The 17,833-nt window shown below is 39.4% G+C and overlaps 1 protein-coding gene across 2 annotated transcripts in view; it reads right to left on the reverse strand.

Annotated features, from left to right (window-relative positions):
- The window catches only part of NOTCH2 (notch receptor 2), a 163,594-nt gene that overhangs the window by 81,139 nt on the left and 64,622 nt on the right, over positions 1-17,833 (reverse strand). For both annotated transcript variants that reach the window (XM_042953671.1, XM_042953670.1), the window contains exons 3-4: positions 13,512-13,771; positions 9,512-9,847 (exon numbers count right to left, since the gene is read on the reverse strand). In XM_042953671.1, coding sequence (XP_042809605.1) covers positions 9,512-9,847; positions 13,512-13,771 — 596 coding nt within the window. The remainder of the gene's footprint in view (positions 1-9,511; positions 9,848-13,511; positions 13,772-17,833) is intronic.

Here is a 17,833-nt window from a genome sequence, read left to right on the forward strand (position 1 = left end):
TTCCTCACTCAAAACACTTATTGGGTCTTAAACTAGGCACTGGGGATATAGCTGTGAGTAAAAAGAGACAGAGTGTCCCTGCTTCTGGGTTATTTACAGCCTGGTGAGCGGGACAGACATCAATCACATCTTGCTTTATGCATCCCTACCACGAGCTACTGTGATATTCTACATTTGTTCTGTTACACTGCAACATGGCTGATTTCTCTGAATAAAGTGACAGTCATGTAAATGGGTATAAACCAAATGGTAAAAAAAAAAAAAAAAAAAAAAAAAAAAAATTTACCGAGAGACCAAAGGAAATTACTTCATAGAAGATGGGGATAATTGAAAGCTTGACTAAAGAGAATTCTATTTCTCCAGGCATTTGGTACTCAGTCCATTCAAGCAGATGAATCACTAAGCAAGCTTGAGAAAGACTATGAAAATTTTTATAGACTCCAACTTTTAAAAATTTATCATATTACTCACATCTGTTTAATCATATGAAAGTCCTACAAATGAACTAGGTCAGACAATGCTGGTTTAAGCCCACCCCTAATTAAGATAAAGTGAGGGCAAATCTGCAGAGCCACCAAGTAGCAGTGTCTGAACAAGACCTGAGGTCTTTGCTCCTACTCTCATGCCCTTAATGGAAACATTCTTTAGAAAACTTAAAAATACAGTTTTAGAGTGTGAGAGGGAAGTAGGGCTCCTGGCCCACCACTGCTAGAACCTGTGTGGTCCAGTGGTATTCTAGAACTAGTAATGGCTATCCTCCCTCTAAGTTGATCTGTCTGGTGACTAAGACTAATACGGTTGACTACAGTGTCAGAGAGGTGATAAAGCCCTTGTCGTCAAACTATTAGGAATTGAAACTGTGACCCTGAATTTGTATTAGCCAGTGCTACAACTAACCGAATTCACCAACCACAGACAGGTTAAGAAAGCAGAAGCATTTCAGTAAACCACAACATATAAGAAATAAAATGTTTTCTTTTTATGACTATTTTCAAGGTTATTCTTCCCTGTCAAAGGTAAGTAGGTAAGAAGGCAGGTTAGTGAGAGTCAATTTGTAATTAGAGCATGGCCTCTGAGGACAAACTGCCTAGTTTGCCCATGCAGTAGGTGAGTGAACATGGGTAAGATACGTGACCTTTCTTTCCTCCCTGGGGGAATTAACAGGACCTACCTCAAAGGGTTACTATAAAGAGTAAACAAGTTAGATATATATTGCTCTAAATTCAGTAAATGTGCAGGGACAACTGAATACCTACAGACAAAAGAATAAATTGAACCCCTTTCCCACACCAACTCAAACTCTTAAGAGTTAAAGCTGTTAAGACTCTCAAAAGAAAACACAGGAGTGAATCTCTATAACTCAGGCTAGGCAAAGCTTTCTTAAATATGACTAAAAGCACAAGCAACAAAAGAAAACATAAAAAGTTTGGAGTTCACCAAACTTTAAAAACATTTGGGCTTCAACAGAAACCATCAAGAAAGTAAAAAGACAGACCACAGAATGAGAAAGAATATTTGTGAATCATGTATCTAATAAGACACTTGTGTCCAGGATATATAAAGAACTCTTACAGCAATAATAAAAATACAATATAAATAATATAATAATAAAAAGGCAAATAGCCCATTATAGAATGGGTAAAGGACCTAAATAGACATTTCTCCAAATATGATACACAAATGGCCAATGAGCACATGAAAAGATGCTCAACATCATCAGCCATCACAGAAATGCCAATCAAAACAACAATGAGATATCATTTCACACCAACTAGGATGGCTGTAATAAAAAAGACAGACAATAATAAGTGTTATTGACAGACAGTAACAACCTCATATACTGCTGGTTGGGATGGAAAATAGTGTAGCCACTTTGGAATAGTCTGGCAGTTTCTGAAAAGGTTAAACAGAGTTACCATATCACCCAGCAAGTATAGACCCAAGAGAAAGAAAAACATGTCCACACAAAAGCTTGTACAACAATGTTCACAGTGGCCTTATTCATAATAGTCAAAAAAGCAGAAGTCACCCAAATGTGAATTAACCGATGAATGGATAAATAAAATGTGGTGAGCACTGAGTAATGTGTAGAATTGTTGAATCAATGCTTTACACCTGAACTAATACAACACTGTATGTTAATTATACTTCAATTTTTAAAAAGTGGGAAACAATGTGGTAAATCTGTATGTACAATGGAAAATTTTTCAGCCATGAATGGAATGAAGTACTGATACCTCCTGTGACATGAGTGAACTCTGAAAACATCATGAAAACATTAGGTGAAAGAAGCCAACCATGCAATCATCACCCATGAAATGTCTAGAACAGACCAATCGATAGAGACAAAGTAGATTAGTACTTGCCCAGTGCTGGGGGAGAATCAGGGGCCAGTGCAATGTGAGTGCTAACGGTACAGGGTTTCTTTTGGAGTGATAAAGATGCTCTAAACTTGTGGTGATGGTTACACATCTGTGAATACACTGAAAACCACTCAATTTTACACTTTTAGACAGTAAATTATATTGTATACAAATTATATCTCAATAAAGCTATTATATTAGGCGGAAAGCACTTAAAACAGTGCTTGATGCAAAATAAGTAATCTACACATATTAATACTACTATATATGTATAGAATCAAAGCAGCCCTTAGAACTTACCTACTCTAATCCTCTTACGTTACAGATGAAGAAATTGAGGGCCACATGGCTGACTTATCCAAGTTTACATGCCTAATAGGTAGGAGTCAGTACTGAACCAGTTTCAATCAGTATGCTGTCTGCGGACCCCAGAGTTCCCTTACAAAAATGTGAAAAACTGACCTAAGGTTAAAAGTTCCCATGTCTGAGAAAACTCAAGCCAAATTAGTTCTCCTTCAGAGTTAAGAGAGGATTTATGCTTTAAAAATAGAGATACAGACCTCTTTTTGGAAACAGCTAGCAAATTCTTGTAAGAAAGTCTACCCAAGAAGGGGAGGCAGTCGAAAGGCTTATATGAATAAGTTACAGTGCAATCACTTCTTAAAAATATATTTTAAAGTTTTAAAGGAAAGGGAAACAGACAAGTCTCCAGACCTGTGGGTGGGATGGGTGTAACAGACTTACAAAGAGGCTCACATGACCGTACTAAAAGGAGTCTACTGCTTAAAGCCAATTCACATCCTTAAAAGGCCAAAAGAAGACAAATTAAACTTAGAAGGAACATTTTAAGACTGTGCTGTTATAAAACCATGGCCCACGTAACTGATAAATGATGACAGTAAGGGTGGGGAGCAGAAAAGAATCTTCTGAATTTGTCATCCCACACAGAGAATAGCATCTCTCAAGAAAGCATCCATATCTTTCCATTTTCAGAGCCCGGGATGTGTGAGGGTGGAAAGGCTTGTGGAGAGGCACAAAGAAGAGAGCACAAAGAAGAGAAGAGGACACAACTAGCATTCTCTCAGACCAGGCTAAAAGTCCGCAGGAACAGCTTCAGTCCATAGGGATGAAAGAGTGAGGAAAAAAACCAGGAATATCTAAACCTGGACAAAGGCAAAAACGTTCTATAGGGCTACCTCCCCCCCACCCCCCACCCCAACCTCCCAAGAAGAAATTTGTCACAAAAACAAACTGGTCCCATCTCTGTCCAATGGGTTTTCTTGGCACACATCTTCCGTGCTCAGAATGAGCCAAGATGAGCTAGCTGATGCTCATGACCAGCCCATGGATCCCCCAGCCCCACCACCCTCCCAGGCTGCTGGTCCAACACGCCTCCCTCGATATCTCCCTAATGATCTCCACTCTTCAAACTTGATCACCAAAAAAGAGAAATTAATAAGGTAATTCAAGAGAAATAAATTCAGTATATATGTTTAATTTTTTTAATTCTGGAATACAAGAATTCTCTCTTCTATCACATTCAATTCAGTCATTTGAAAACTATTCATTGGGTCTCAATTTTGTGCCAGGCACAAATAAGTTGGGTACTGGCAGGAAGAGTTAAAATGAGAGTGTCTACGGGAAAGATGAACAAATAATCAGTTTGGTAAGTGCTGTGCCAGAGGTATATGGATTGCCAAAAGACCTTAGGGAGGTCTTTAATCCCTGTGGGGACTGGGAACATAGAAAGAATTTCAGTGAAATAGGTGCCTTTGACACATCATGAGTTCTATATAAAAAGGTGTTCTACATAAAAGGTGGGGTGGACAGGGGGAAGAAAGTGATAGAAAGCTGAGGAGATAGTATGGTCCAAACTACTGAGCACAGGAGAATAGGAAAGACTTCCAGGAACATCAACTAAAACTGGAACTGAAATAATGCACCCTGGAAAGTGGTATGATCATTTCTGCATCTGCTCCAGAGAAACCTGCCAAAGTATGATTAGTATAATACCCAAGAGAAAGTCACATGCCCCTGGCGTATGAGAATGCAAGAGGGAATTAATTCTAACAGTTTTAAAGCTCACCAAGAACGAAGAAGACACAAAAACCACAAAATGTGTTTAAGCTTTATTTTAATGATACAGGGCTATCACATATGATCACCCTGTGCAGTCCAGAGGTAGTTTATAAGGAATAAACCTCCGTTGTTTGGAGTAGACAGATCAGACAGCTTTTTATGAATTTTTTTAAAAATCATAGAGGAATAGAGAGGTGTGGGAGAGAACGAAAAAGGGAAAGTACATTGGGGACCGGCCAATCCAACTGTAAATTCACAAGGCATGGCCAATAAATTCAAACAACCCACTGTTCTCTGATTACTTGTACTGCTTCCCAAAACCAGCCTAACTCATTCTCTCCCCACTAACTGGTCCTAACCCAAAAGTATTGGGAATCAATGATTCAATAATTTATTTTCTATTTTGTTGTTATGTTAAAATTATTCTGGCTAAGTGCCCCTCCTCGGGGCTTCTGCTAAAGACTTACTTAATGGTAGCCCATGAAGGATTTGGATTATTAACAGCTGATCATCCAAGAAGACGAAAACATGGTTCCTTGGTTTGATTCTATTAGTTCCCTCTTGAATATATTCCTTTTTTCTTTCCTCTGTGGAGAAACACTTCTTCCTCTGTCACATAAGAGGAGTTGTTTTTGCAGTTTTAATTCCCTCTGAGTCTTACAATGATACTAAAATACTAAACTCATATTCCTCAACCATAAAAAGGAATTAAATCTTGCTATTTGTGACAACGTGGATGGACCTAGAGGGTAGTATACGCTAAGTGAAATAAGTCAGACAGAGAAACACCAAAACCATATCATTTCATTTATATGTGGGACCTAAAAAACAAAACAGACTCTTAAATACAGAGAACAAACTGGTAATTGCCAGAAAGAAAGTGGGGTTGGGGTGGGCAAAATAGGTGAAATGGATGAAGACATACAAACTTCCAATAATAAAATAAATAAGGTCATGGAGGTGAAAAGTACAGCACAGGGAATGTAGCCTGTGATACTGTCATAATGTTGTATGGCAACAGATGGTGACTACATTTACCATGGTGAGTAGTGTGTAATGCACAAAATTGTCAAATCACTATGTTGTACACCTGAAACTAATATAACATTGTATGTCAACTATACTTCAATAATAAAAATTTAAAAATCAACTCACAGAAATCATAGTGTCTGTCCTTTGCAGGAAAAGAACTGTAACTTGACCATTTGAATATAATCACCAACTTGGTTCACTGACTTTCAGAGCTGAAAAGTACTCTAAAATTCTTCTTATCCAGTATCATATCACACAAGAACAAAAGGAGAATATGATTCCAGGAAGAAAATGAGGAGATCAAAATTACATTCTCAGTACTATATTTTTGTTGATTGTTTCCTTCGATGGAAGGAGGTAGGTGGGGGATGGGCTAAACAGGTGATGGGTATTAAGAGGGGCACTTGTTGTGATGAGCACTGGGTGTCATACGCAAGTGATGAATCACTAAATTCTACTCCTGAAACCAGTATTACCCTATATGTTAACTAACTAGAATTTAAATAAAAACTTGAAACAACAACAACAAAACACTATGATATTATACTAAAACTCAGTTGGTCAATAAATATTTGAATGCCTATTATGAACCCGGCACTGTTTTGGGGTGCTTGGGGTACATCACTGAACAAAAACAAAGATCCTAGCTTTTACTCTGAAGAGAGAAAGAAGCAGCAGAATTTAGAGAAGACAGACAATAAACAATAGACATAATGAGGTAAATTATATAGCACAAATTATATACTAAGCAGATGATAAGTGTTACAGAAAAAGAAAAGAAAAAGTAGACCAGGGCCAATAATTAAGGGGATAGGGGTTGGTTACAATCTGAAATAGGGTGATCAGGGTAGGCCTCAATTAAAAGTGCAAAGACTTGAAATGTGGCAGGAAGCACACACAGGAGCTGCAGAATACCTTACCAAACCTTTTCCCCTCCTGCTGACTTGATTTCTCCTTTGAAGAGGAATATTTTCAATTCAATTCAATTCAATTCAATATTTCTCATTTGAAATAATGATTCTCCTCAAATAAGGGTGTTATTTACATTGAGTGATTATTATTTTTTATTATTTTTTAATGTTTATTTATTTTTGACAGAGACAGAGCACGAGCAGGGTAGAGGTAGAGAGAGAGACAGACAGACAGACACAGGCTCCAGGCTCTGAGCTGTCAGCACAGAGCCCGACATGGGGCTCGAACTCACAAACCATGAGATCTGACCTGAGCTAAAGTTGGACACTTAACCGACTGAGCCACCCAGGCGCCCCAAGAGACTGATTACTATTTTAAGTAACATTTTAGTCTCTCAAATAGTGTGGAGCATAATGGAAGGTGGGGCAAAGAGAATGATATTGCATTATGGAAAGGACTTGCTAAGAAAAAATAATCTCCAGACACGATTTCTCTGTATGGAAATAAGGTTAATACTCTCCAAACTCTACCTGGGACATAAAAACAGTGAGCATAAAATCTTACAAATTGTGTAAATACATATTTATTCACAGTGTTACTGCATCATCTATTGTTTTGAATTCTTTTTAAATTTCTTTTTATCCATTGTCTAAGCTAATGTCATCTGTTTTGGATCATGGGACCCTGAAAGGCAAGAACTAGCCTACTTAACTATTATAAATGTCTGCATGGTGCCATACATAGGCTGGAATGTAACAAAAACTATTTGATCATAATTCGAAGTAGTTTCTACTTTTTTTTTTAACCCAAACATCTCAAAAGCATTTAACAAAAAGTTTCACACATTTTCAAAGCACCTTCAGGGATAGACAAGCAGTGCACTGTGATTCAGTAAAATGCACAGGCTTTGGAAATAACCTGTCTGGGTTTTAAGACTCAGCCCGACCACATGTCAGCTGTGCAACTTTGGGTAAATGACTTAACATCTCCAAACTTGAGCTATTTCACCTGGGAAAACTAGAAAATAATACCTATTCCCAAGGTTTTTGTGTAATTGAGCTAATGGATGCAGAAGTACCTGGCACAGTGCCTGACTCATAAAAGGCATTGAATAAATGTTAGTTTTCTCTTTGCCAACTCTTCTCCCCGCCCCTGCATCCTCATCCCAAAACCCAACCCACACACACACACACACACACACACACACACACACACACACACACACACTTCATCAGTGAGTAAACAAATGTCTTGCTTTAAATTACAAGCAGAGCATAAAAGATAGCCAAGATCTCCTTACTCCATCCCACGAGCCCTGGCAGCCTCTCAGCTGTGGAATCCCTGGTTATTTCCTTTCTCAAGGAGGAGATACTATTCTCGTTTGACAGATCCTTTCCTGGACACACTCTCAGAATTCCCTAAGGTTCTTATCATGGCTAATGGATAACAATGCAGAGACTATGGGAGTGAATAATCACTCTCTCCTAGCTAAAAACTTCCTTTATTGACTTCTCTAACTTCCCGTCAGTATTCCGCTGCCAAATCAACCTTTTTGTTCTGGGCAACTATTAAAAGTAATTTTCTTGAAACTGAAAAAACACATTTAGCCTTCAACAATAAATTGTGCTCACCTCAATTATTAACCATTTGGACTATTTATTAAAATATGTATAAAGTTAAATTGTTTACATTTCTGTTTCCTTCTTTAACCCTTAAAATAGAGCCAACAAATATGGGAGTGGAGAAAGATATCTTTCAGTTATTTCTTCTACAAGACAATATGGATGACATTAATACTCTATCAATTAAATTTATTTAGTGTCTAGAATGACTGCTTTATCTATTCTTCATTGAAAGTGAAACTGAAAGCAATACATTTAAAAACTTGTTCTTGTGGCTTACAGTTAAATGGTATAAAGTTTTTTATTATGTGACAGTGTCTTATATCGCCCTATCCCAAGCACACAGTACAAGTGCCTAGAAAACAGGGGCAGTTAATAGATTTTTACTGAATGAAATTAATAAACTGCCATTTGGCTTTGTACCAAGGACCAACATATGACCTTTAATCCCCAAAAGATAAAACACACAATCCCATGATATGTGAACCATATCCACAACACCAGATTCTAAGATTCCCATTCTGAAATAGTGGCTAGAACAACTTCTTTTTGAGGCAATTCTGCTTACTTAGCACATTACTCCCCCCTACAGTTTTCCTTCTTTTGTTTTTGTACTAAGGATATTTGTATGAAAACAGAATCTTTGTTGCTTAGTTGCAACAGAGCTTTGTTGCTCATCTGCTCCAGCTGCTTGTGTTCTGTTCCCAATCAAAATTCTGTTTTCAGCCTCCTCATCATTTTATAAGGGGTTAGTGAATTGGCCAGGCTTGCTCCCTTCTCCATCTCTATGGAACGCTGGGCTCCAAGCTTCCTTCCATACATTGCTCCTTTTTTGGCTTCTATCTTGGAGTTATGTATGGTTGTGCCATACCTTATTCATCAGCATTCATCAAAAAGTGCCCATTGAGTAAGAGAGCGCCACCCCAGTTCCAAAATTTTCTAGCTTCAAGTCAGGGCAAGGTTACCCCAAGTCACAGAGAGCATATGGAGAGGGCCAGGAGCCCAGGGAACATTACAAAAGGACAGGCAGGTGCATCTAGGTAGGTAGGAAAATAATCTATTATTCCTTCAGAAGTGAAAGCATATAGGAAAGTTGCTCACCTACTATTACTGTCAATTCAGTTTACAGTACTTTATTAATCAGACATATTTTTCAACATCTAATTCTCATTTGTTCCCTTCCATTCCACAGGCCTATCTATTTCTTTCTCAGAACTGTTTCTTTTATTTCTTACTGTTCCTCCGAAAAGGACAATAAACAATTTCCTAGCCACTCATCATCATAAACTCTGACATGTTAAATTACCCCCTACTCAGTTTATGGACCACATTGGCCCATAAAACTCTTCCCTCGCCAGCAACCCACTCCACACAAAATTCTTATTTCCCCTTTTCCCTGCTGAGAAGGGTATTTCCTAAAGCAGCAACTGAGCCACACCCACCACCCTCCTTCTGTGCTGGAGGTGTATCCCCCAATCCCAGGACACTGGAGGCTCTCCTTACCTGGAAGGCAGTTGCATTCAAATGTGAAGTCACCAGTCTGCCGGCAGGTGCCTCCATTAACACAGGGGGAGGGTGCACAGGGCACATAGGGGCTGTCACAGTGCTGGCCTGTGAAGCCCTGGGGGCATTGGCACTGATAGGAACCCAGTAGATTGAGGCAGGTGCCACCATGCTGACACTGTCCTGGGATGTCACACTCATTGACATCAGTCTCACACTTCTGTCCTGTGAAGCCTGCGAGGCATCTGCAGGAGAACTGGTTGGCTACAGTGGTGCAGGTACTTCCATTTGCACAGGGATGAGATAGGCAGGCATCGGTCCATTGGCACAGCTTACCTAAGGAAACAGAACAGACTCAGTGCTGCCCACTGAAGTGGGAGCCAGTCTCATCCTCAACATCCCACATCTCCCACCCATCCAACATCATTTATTGTGTACAGAATGTCCTAAGCTCTTTGAAATTCACAGGAAGCCCAAATCAGAGCTTCCTCAAGATCATGTGACACAGGCACTCCCTCGGGCCCTCAACCAAGACACAAAGCCTCAGTGGAGCACATGGAGGGGACTGTAGGCTAGTCATATGAAGCCCATCCTCACAGGAGCCCATCAGTCCCTTTGGTGGCAAAGAAGGTCTGGATCTATCTACTGTCTCACACCTTGCCTTTGCATAGGCTGCTCCTCTGTTTGGAATGCCATCTTCCTTTTTGTTCATCTAGTAAACTCCCACTTGACAACTCTACTCATAAGTTACCTTATTGCCCTTCTCAGCTCCCTAAATTGTTCTCTCTCATTCTCTCACACGGATCTGCACATGTATACACACCCCCCAAATTTGCTGTTTCCTTTTACTATATCACCTACCACACGGGCAGGGGCTGGATCCCCACAGGAGGCTCTCAAATCATGTCCTTTGAGCGAATAAAATGCATTGATCTTTTCCATAATACATAGTTACTAAACAGATCTCTTATATGACAGAACCAAGTCAGTGCTACTTCTATTTCCTTTAAATAAAACCCACATACATATTCTGGGAAATATTTTAATTGTGGTCTTGCTACATTATTGCTTGATGTGTTTGAAGAGGATGAAAAATCTCTAGCTACTTATATATGAAAAAAGCTGTAAGTTATCGTGAGAATAAAGGGTCTAGAAAGGTAAGTCTTGTGGACTCTCAAATAGGAAAATATGAGAGGAGGTCAGAAGACTGATATGCTGGATCCTAAAGCATGACTCCAAGAAAGCAAAGCAAATTCTCTGAGGTAGAAAGACAGAGAAAAAAAAATATTCCCATGCTATTAGTAAATTTGGTATTCATATAGACTTCTAGTGCGCGTGTGCTCTCTCATAAAAACAAAATTTTTTTTTTTAATTTAAAATAAACCAAAAAAAAAAAAAAAAAAAACCTAAAACAAACAAGAGCCATGACAGCTTTTCTAAAAGAAGAGGGAGGTGACACACAAGCACAGAGAAGTGCTCGCTGTCTGTCAAGGAATGTCAAATCAAACAGGAGAGGTGCAGTATAATTTTGGGCATAGCACATGTATCTCAGGGTGCTAAGCAGAGAGAAAAAGGAGGAACTGAAATTTCTCTTCCTATTTTTTCTTCATTCCTCTGAGAGGAACATCTACAGTGGAGAAGAGATAAAAATGGTTCCTTTTAGCAACTGTGTATATGAGAATATTTGCCTATAACTAAAACAGAAAGGTCCTTGAACCTGGCTTCCCATATATGATACCTACAGGCACTAAGTTCCTACCTCTGTTTTTTCAACTATAAGTGCAGATAAGCTAAGAAGGTCTGATTAGGTGGGGTATAGGGCTACCACAAAAAGAAAAGGGTAACTTAACCTGTGGTGATTCCTGAAGACAGACAAAAGTGGCAGATGTGTAAAAATGATCAGAGCCCTGCAGAACACCAAGAAAGGATCCTTTTAATGGCAAAAGAAGAAGCTTTAATTTGGGGATCATTTCAGAGTTAACATCTTAATTATTAAGAAGACATTATTGCCATTACCACTAGTGAGGATTAAAATGTTTTAAACAGGTATGCCTTCCCTTTGCTTGCAGAGCAAAACAATTCCAAACTGACAATCAGGAAAAAAATGTTCTCTTAACCACCAAATCTCTTTAATGAATCATAGCATCGATGCTGTCATGGTCATGATGAAGATAACAGATCATCCTAACTATCCTCTACCCTTACCAACACCTTTTAATAACAAATCAGTAGAAAAAGTATTCCAAACTAACCTACCCAATCTGGTTTACTGAGTATGTTTTTAACTTTTGCTTATAAGATTTACATAATTGCTGGTGTCGGGGGGGACAAACTGGTGAATGGTTCCGCTTTCCTCATCTAACTTAATTAATATCTACAGTTCATTTTGAATAAAGCTCATGTGGAGAACTCATGATCTAGGCAGATGAGAGACATGTAAAAAAATTATTACAATAAAATGTGACACATCAAATAATGGAACATAGAGACTAACTGCCTAAAGGAATAGGAAAAAGTCACTAAGACAGAATTTTAAACAACATTGGGCAATCACCAACTGCAGAAAAGGGTATTCCTGGCAAAGGGGTGTGCAACAGCATAGAAGCAACAGTAAGTACGACATTTTCAGGAAATGATGAGAATGTTGTTGGTGTGACTAGAGCTAGATGCTTGTGGGAAGTGAAGCTATAAAAAGACGTAAGGCTGGGGCTCCTGGGTGGCTCAGTTGGGTAAGCATCCAACTCTTGATTTCAGCTCAGGTCATGATCTCAACAGTTCATGAGTTTGAGCCCTGCACTGGCTCTGTGCTGACAGCAGGGAGCCTGCCTGGGATTCTCTCTCTCCCTCTCTCTCTGCCCCTTACCTGCCCTCGTGCTCTTTCTCTCTCTCAAAATAAATAAACTTAAAAAAAAAAAAAAAAGATGTAAGGCCTAGACTATGATGGGCTAAGGAAGCCATATAAAAGAGTTTGCAGTTTATTCTGCGGATGATAAAAAGTCATTAGGCACTGTAAGCAGGTGAGTTTGTGAGAAGATTTGCATTTATGGTCAAAGATGTGGCAATGTGACAGGTGAACAAGATGGGGAGAAACTAAAGGCAAGAAAACCGGTTAGGAAATGACTGCAGGAGCCCAGGTGGAGAGCTAACCTATCACCAACATGGACGGGGTAGACCTCAACTACAGAGCAGAAGGAATGGAGAGGAGTAGTCAGGTGAGAGGTGATTCAAGGACTGGGTCAGGTGCCTGAGTCTAAGTGTTATAAGGGAAAGGGGGAGTCTAGTTTGGAGTATTTTTTTACATGTCCCTCATCTGACTACGACCCATTTATATCAACATGTTGAGTATGAGGTACCTGTCAAATTTCCAAGGATAATATGCAACAGATAGTCAGAAGTATGAGCCTGAATGTCAGGGAGGGGGTGGAGTGAAAAGGATGACTGTAAGAGTCACCAGCAACTGATGAAGACAATGACAGCTGAGGCCACTGGAGACAGGGAGGTTCCCGGGGGGGGGGGGGGGGGGGGGGGGGGGGAAGCTGTGATATGGCTCAAAAGAGGCCTCACCACAGAGTTCCAAGGAACACAAAAATTTAATGGATGAGGACAAGGCAATGCAGAATCATAACGGAACAGAGCACAGAAAACCAGAAAAGCCAGTGGCCTGAATGTCTAGGTAGAGATTTCAAGAAGCAAGTAATCAATAGTGCAGATGGCTTTTCTTCTAGTGACAGTGAAGTACGGTTCTGATCCCCCATCTTGACATATATACACTTTAGGCAGTCAAATACTTCTGAGTATTGGACACTTTCTCTTTCTCCCCTCTTAGAACTCTCAAAAGGAAGTTAAAGATAGTTGTCTGGAACACTCGAGTTCCTTACCATAACGTTAAACAGGCACCAGAGTTAGAGGATCCTTAAGAGCAACATGTCAAGATCTAAAAGACGATAAAGAAAGGTATCTGCTGAGAATAGGAAAACGTGGCCCTGGGTCACATCATTACCTGTAAAACCAACTTGGCAGGTACACTCATAGTCGTCCCGGCTACGCACATGGCAGGTGCCTCCATTCAGGCAGGGGTGAGACACAAAGCAGGGGTGAGCAGTTGAGTACTGACAGTCATCACCTGTGAACCCCAGGGCACATCGGCATGTGGCTTTCCCCAACATGGCCTGGGCCACACACGTCCCCCCATTCTGGCAGCGGTTCTTCTCACAGGGGTCTCGATGTTGACAATATTCTCCCAAGAAGCCCTCCAGACATCTGCATGGAAAAGAAAAGAGTCCATGAAAACACTTGACTTCTTGTAAGTCCAAAAGCTTAACAAGATAGTGCAGTCCATTCAAGAAACACTAGATCATGAATTGAGAGATCTAAAGGTACAACCTAAAAAACTGCCCTACTTCAGAAGCGCTTAGAGAACTTAACCACACACTCTCACGTCCTTTTGAGTCTTGGTAGGTGACAGAATACCAGGTGGGTTACCCAGCATGGTCTGCCATGGCCAGTCAGCATAACCCTTATCAAAGGCAAAATGAGCCACAGCTTTTTTCACATAGATACAGGCTGGTATTGGCGTAACTGTTGTGCACCACTTTTTTGTGCACCACTGTTGATTCCTGCCTGTTCAAATTCATTAGCTTTCTCACTTTGACTAAGCCATCTGATAGGATTAAGGTAAGATTCACATGATAATGCATGGACTGACTTTCTTACCCTCTCCAGTTCAAAATACATAAAATACCATGTGATTTCTCTCAATTAGGCACTGAGAAATAGTAAGTTCTTCTTTTCGTGTTTCCACTGAGACATCGACTGGCCTATACCTAGATTTCTGGGTTATGTTGTGGAGTTACATTTCCCTGTGATGGAGAAAGAAAAAAGAGGTACAGGAATAGGAAAGGGTTCAAAGGGGCTTTTTTCTCTGTTTAACTTAAATCTGTTAAGATATAAACAGGAGGCAGCTCTTTTAACCAAATTTTTAAAAAAGCACAAAATATAATTAAAATGACATAAAAAATATCTAAGGTACCATACGAACACCAAAGTGAAGAAAGCACAACAACTTAAGAATAACATTCTGTAACATTCTCCACATGGTGTGTTGAGGGAGCTTTTTATATGCCACCCACTGAATCATAAGATATACAACCATCCCAAATTGTGTGTAGTATTTATGACAATACTACATTCTCTAAACAGCATTAAAAAAGGCTTTCCCCAACATGGTCTGAGCCACACAGGCTTTTAAGAAGTGTTTAAAAGTAACACAAAGACTTTGATTCTAACTGTAAATTTTACCATTTGGCCATTGCCCCAGATATTTGAATAAACCTATTTCTACATTATTTTACTTTTTGGAGGATAGAAAACTAAGTCTACAAGGCTGCTCCATCATTACCTTAAAGATGACACATTTAAACCAAACTCTAAGGAAAAATAAGTAAACAAACAAACCAAACTCGAAATCTTTCCCCTCAAAACCAGCTCCCAACACAGCTCGCAATGTGCAGATTCTGGGTCCTGATTCTCCCTATCGCCCAGACGTGAAGCACTGGGGTTGTGTTTTCCTCCTTCCTGCCTTTGTTCAATCATACCCAACATGTCTCATTAGCCAGTAGTTGGCAAGGTGAGGTCTTCAGAGGTCCCAGTTATTAAGAAAAGGAGGAGGACCAGATGTTAAGGAACTGAGATCGAACCTGCCCAGAAGAAGTATGCAGTAGCTAACACACCTGGAGGAGGAAACAGAGCTGGTGGGTAGCTCCAGTGGTAGTCATGTAACTAGTGACAGCCTCCTCTCCTCTTCCCAGATCTGTGTACAGTAAGCAGGGCAGAGCCAGAAGCAGCTAGAGTTTTGAGCATCATCATGAGCGGGTGAAGCTAGGAGATGGAGAGGTAGTAAGGGGAGGGCACAGCACTAAAACCAAAGACTGGCTGAAGTTTCTGTAAAGGAGTCTGCACTTTATATGGTCAGAAGACCTGTTTGGGGTGAGTCCTGATGTGGCGACCTTGGACACGTTGCTAAACTTCACTGTTAGTTCTCTCACATTTTAAATAGTTGAAAAGGGTACCCACATTGCGGGACAGGTGTAAGAAACTTACAAAATCAAGTATGTGAAAGCCTAATGTTAAGGTTATGGGTTATGTTAAAAAGCTTTGCAAATGAAAACCATTTTTTTTCCCTTTGTACTTATTGAGGAAAATATGGTGCTTTATGCAAATCACAGCTTGATGTGATAATAGAATACGTTATTTTCTGATTTTTTTTAAGTGGAAGAACAAAAACTGCAAATGTAGCATAGCTAAAATTAACCCTGAGCTATATTATTAAAAGCATTTGTAACTTATTTAAGAAGTCTGTTATGGATGATGTTCAAAACTGGAACACAATTCTCATTCATAATGGTAGTCCTATGGGCGTTATGCCTGGCTGACAACTCTTGATTTACCCATATGGGAATTATTTACCTTGTAAATAATGGAAAACTGTTAAACCTGGGTGGGCTTTGCCCATCTTTGTTCCTGGACTATTGCACCACCACCGCCTCCCCAACACTATCATGTGGCATCTGCTCAGAGAATGCAGATTCATTTAAATATTAGTATCATAAACATATAAAGAAAACATAAGGCTCCCAGGAAAACAAAAATGAAACAATATGAACATTTCTGGAGCCAACCAAGAGTATTCCCGAATTACGTGAGACTAGGGTTTAATCTGCATTGTTTGCTCCCTAGCAAGTACAGAAAAATAAGTTTCAACTAAGATATGTCTAAGAAACCGGTGAAAGCAGAGGCTGGCAAATACAGCTTGCAGGCCTACTATGGCCCACTGCCTGTTTTTGTATGGCCTATGAGCTGAAAATAGTTTTTACATTTTTAAATAGCTAGAAAAATGTCAAAAAAAAGATTAATATTTTGTGACATTTGAAAATCACGAGAATTCAAATTTCAGTGTCCATAAATTAAGTCGTATTAGAACACAGCAACACTCATTCATTTATGGATTGTCTATGGCTACTTCTGCATTACAATAACTGGGCTAAGCACCTGTGATGAGACCATTTAGCTCACAAAAATATTTACTATCTGGTGCTTTATAGAAAATCTGCCAACTCCTGGGTAAGAAAATGTATGAAACCCAATTCTATATATGGCATCCAACATGCTTATTAATAACGATGTTAATGATGATGAAGAAAAATATTCTCACATCAGTTTCTGCAAAGAATACTGCACTCATTCATTCATCCAACAAACATTTATAAGTGCCTATTATATGCCAGACATTGTCTTAATGCTAGGGAAGTCCTTGAACTTGTGGAGTTTAAATTCTCGAAAGGGAAGACAAAGACAAATACATAATTTGTTCAGTCAAGTTAAGTGCTATGAAAAAAATAATAAAATTGGAAAGGGGGATGGGAAGGGATGGAATTGGGAATGGTAGCGGGTAGATAAAATGAAGTATTTTGGTTTTAAATAGGAAAATTGGGGAGGGCCTCACTTAGAGGGCACATTTGAGTCAAGACCTTGATGCAGTGAGGGACTAGCCATGCAGGTAACTTAGGGAAGTGTGTTCAAGGCAGAGGGAACAGCAAATGCAATGGACCTAAAATAGGAAACAGTCACGGCATGTTTGAGGAACAGCAAGGAGACCTCTGTGGCTCTACCAAAGGGATTAAGAAAAAGAGTAGCAGAAAATAGATGAGAGCCGTTAACTGGGACGCAGATCTTGAGGGGCCTGCAGACCACCATGAAGAAGGCTTGAGGTTTTTACTCTAGGTGAGATAATATGATATACAACTGACTTACTCTCCTAAAGTCCATATATAGAACTACATCTTATTTTTATGTGAAACTAGACATACTGTTAATAAAGACTTAATTTCTTATTTAAAATGTTCTAGAGGGCTAGATATCAATCAGTCTATTTCTTTACCTTAAAACACATACAAATCTCTCTTAACCTACATTTTTCACTAAGCCCCATTTCCCTTTCCAAATTCTTCTTCGGTCACAAACTTCTTTAACTGTGGCCTAATTTCACAGATACTTTCCCTTTCTCTTCCATCTACTTCTTACTTGTCCCTTAGTAACAAAATTTGCATCCCAATTATCGCCCAGAAACTATGCTCTAAGAACAATGACTTTCTTTCCCCTTGTCAAGTTCAGTCTGAAATTTCATCATAAAGAAATTCTCTTTCCTGTAGAAGTGTCTCTGACCAGACCTTCTATCATTTTAATCCTTTTACATTTGGTTTCTAGGACTCCATCTCAGAGCTTGGTAAATTCTTAGTCTAGATTGCTGACTCCTCTTCTCCTTCC

This window comes from Panthera leo, chromosome C1, assembly GCF_018350215.1.
Source record: "Panthera leo isolate Ple1 chromosome C1, P.leo_Ple1_pat1.1, whole genome shotgun sequence".
In the NCBI taxonomy this organism is placed as follows: domain Eukaryota; kingdom Metazoa; phylum Chordata; class Mammalia; order Carnivora; family Felidae; genus Panthera; species Panthera leo.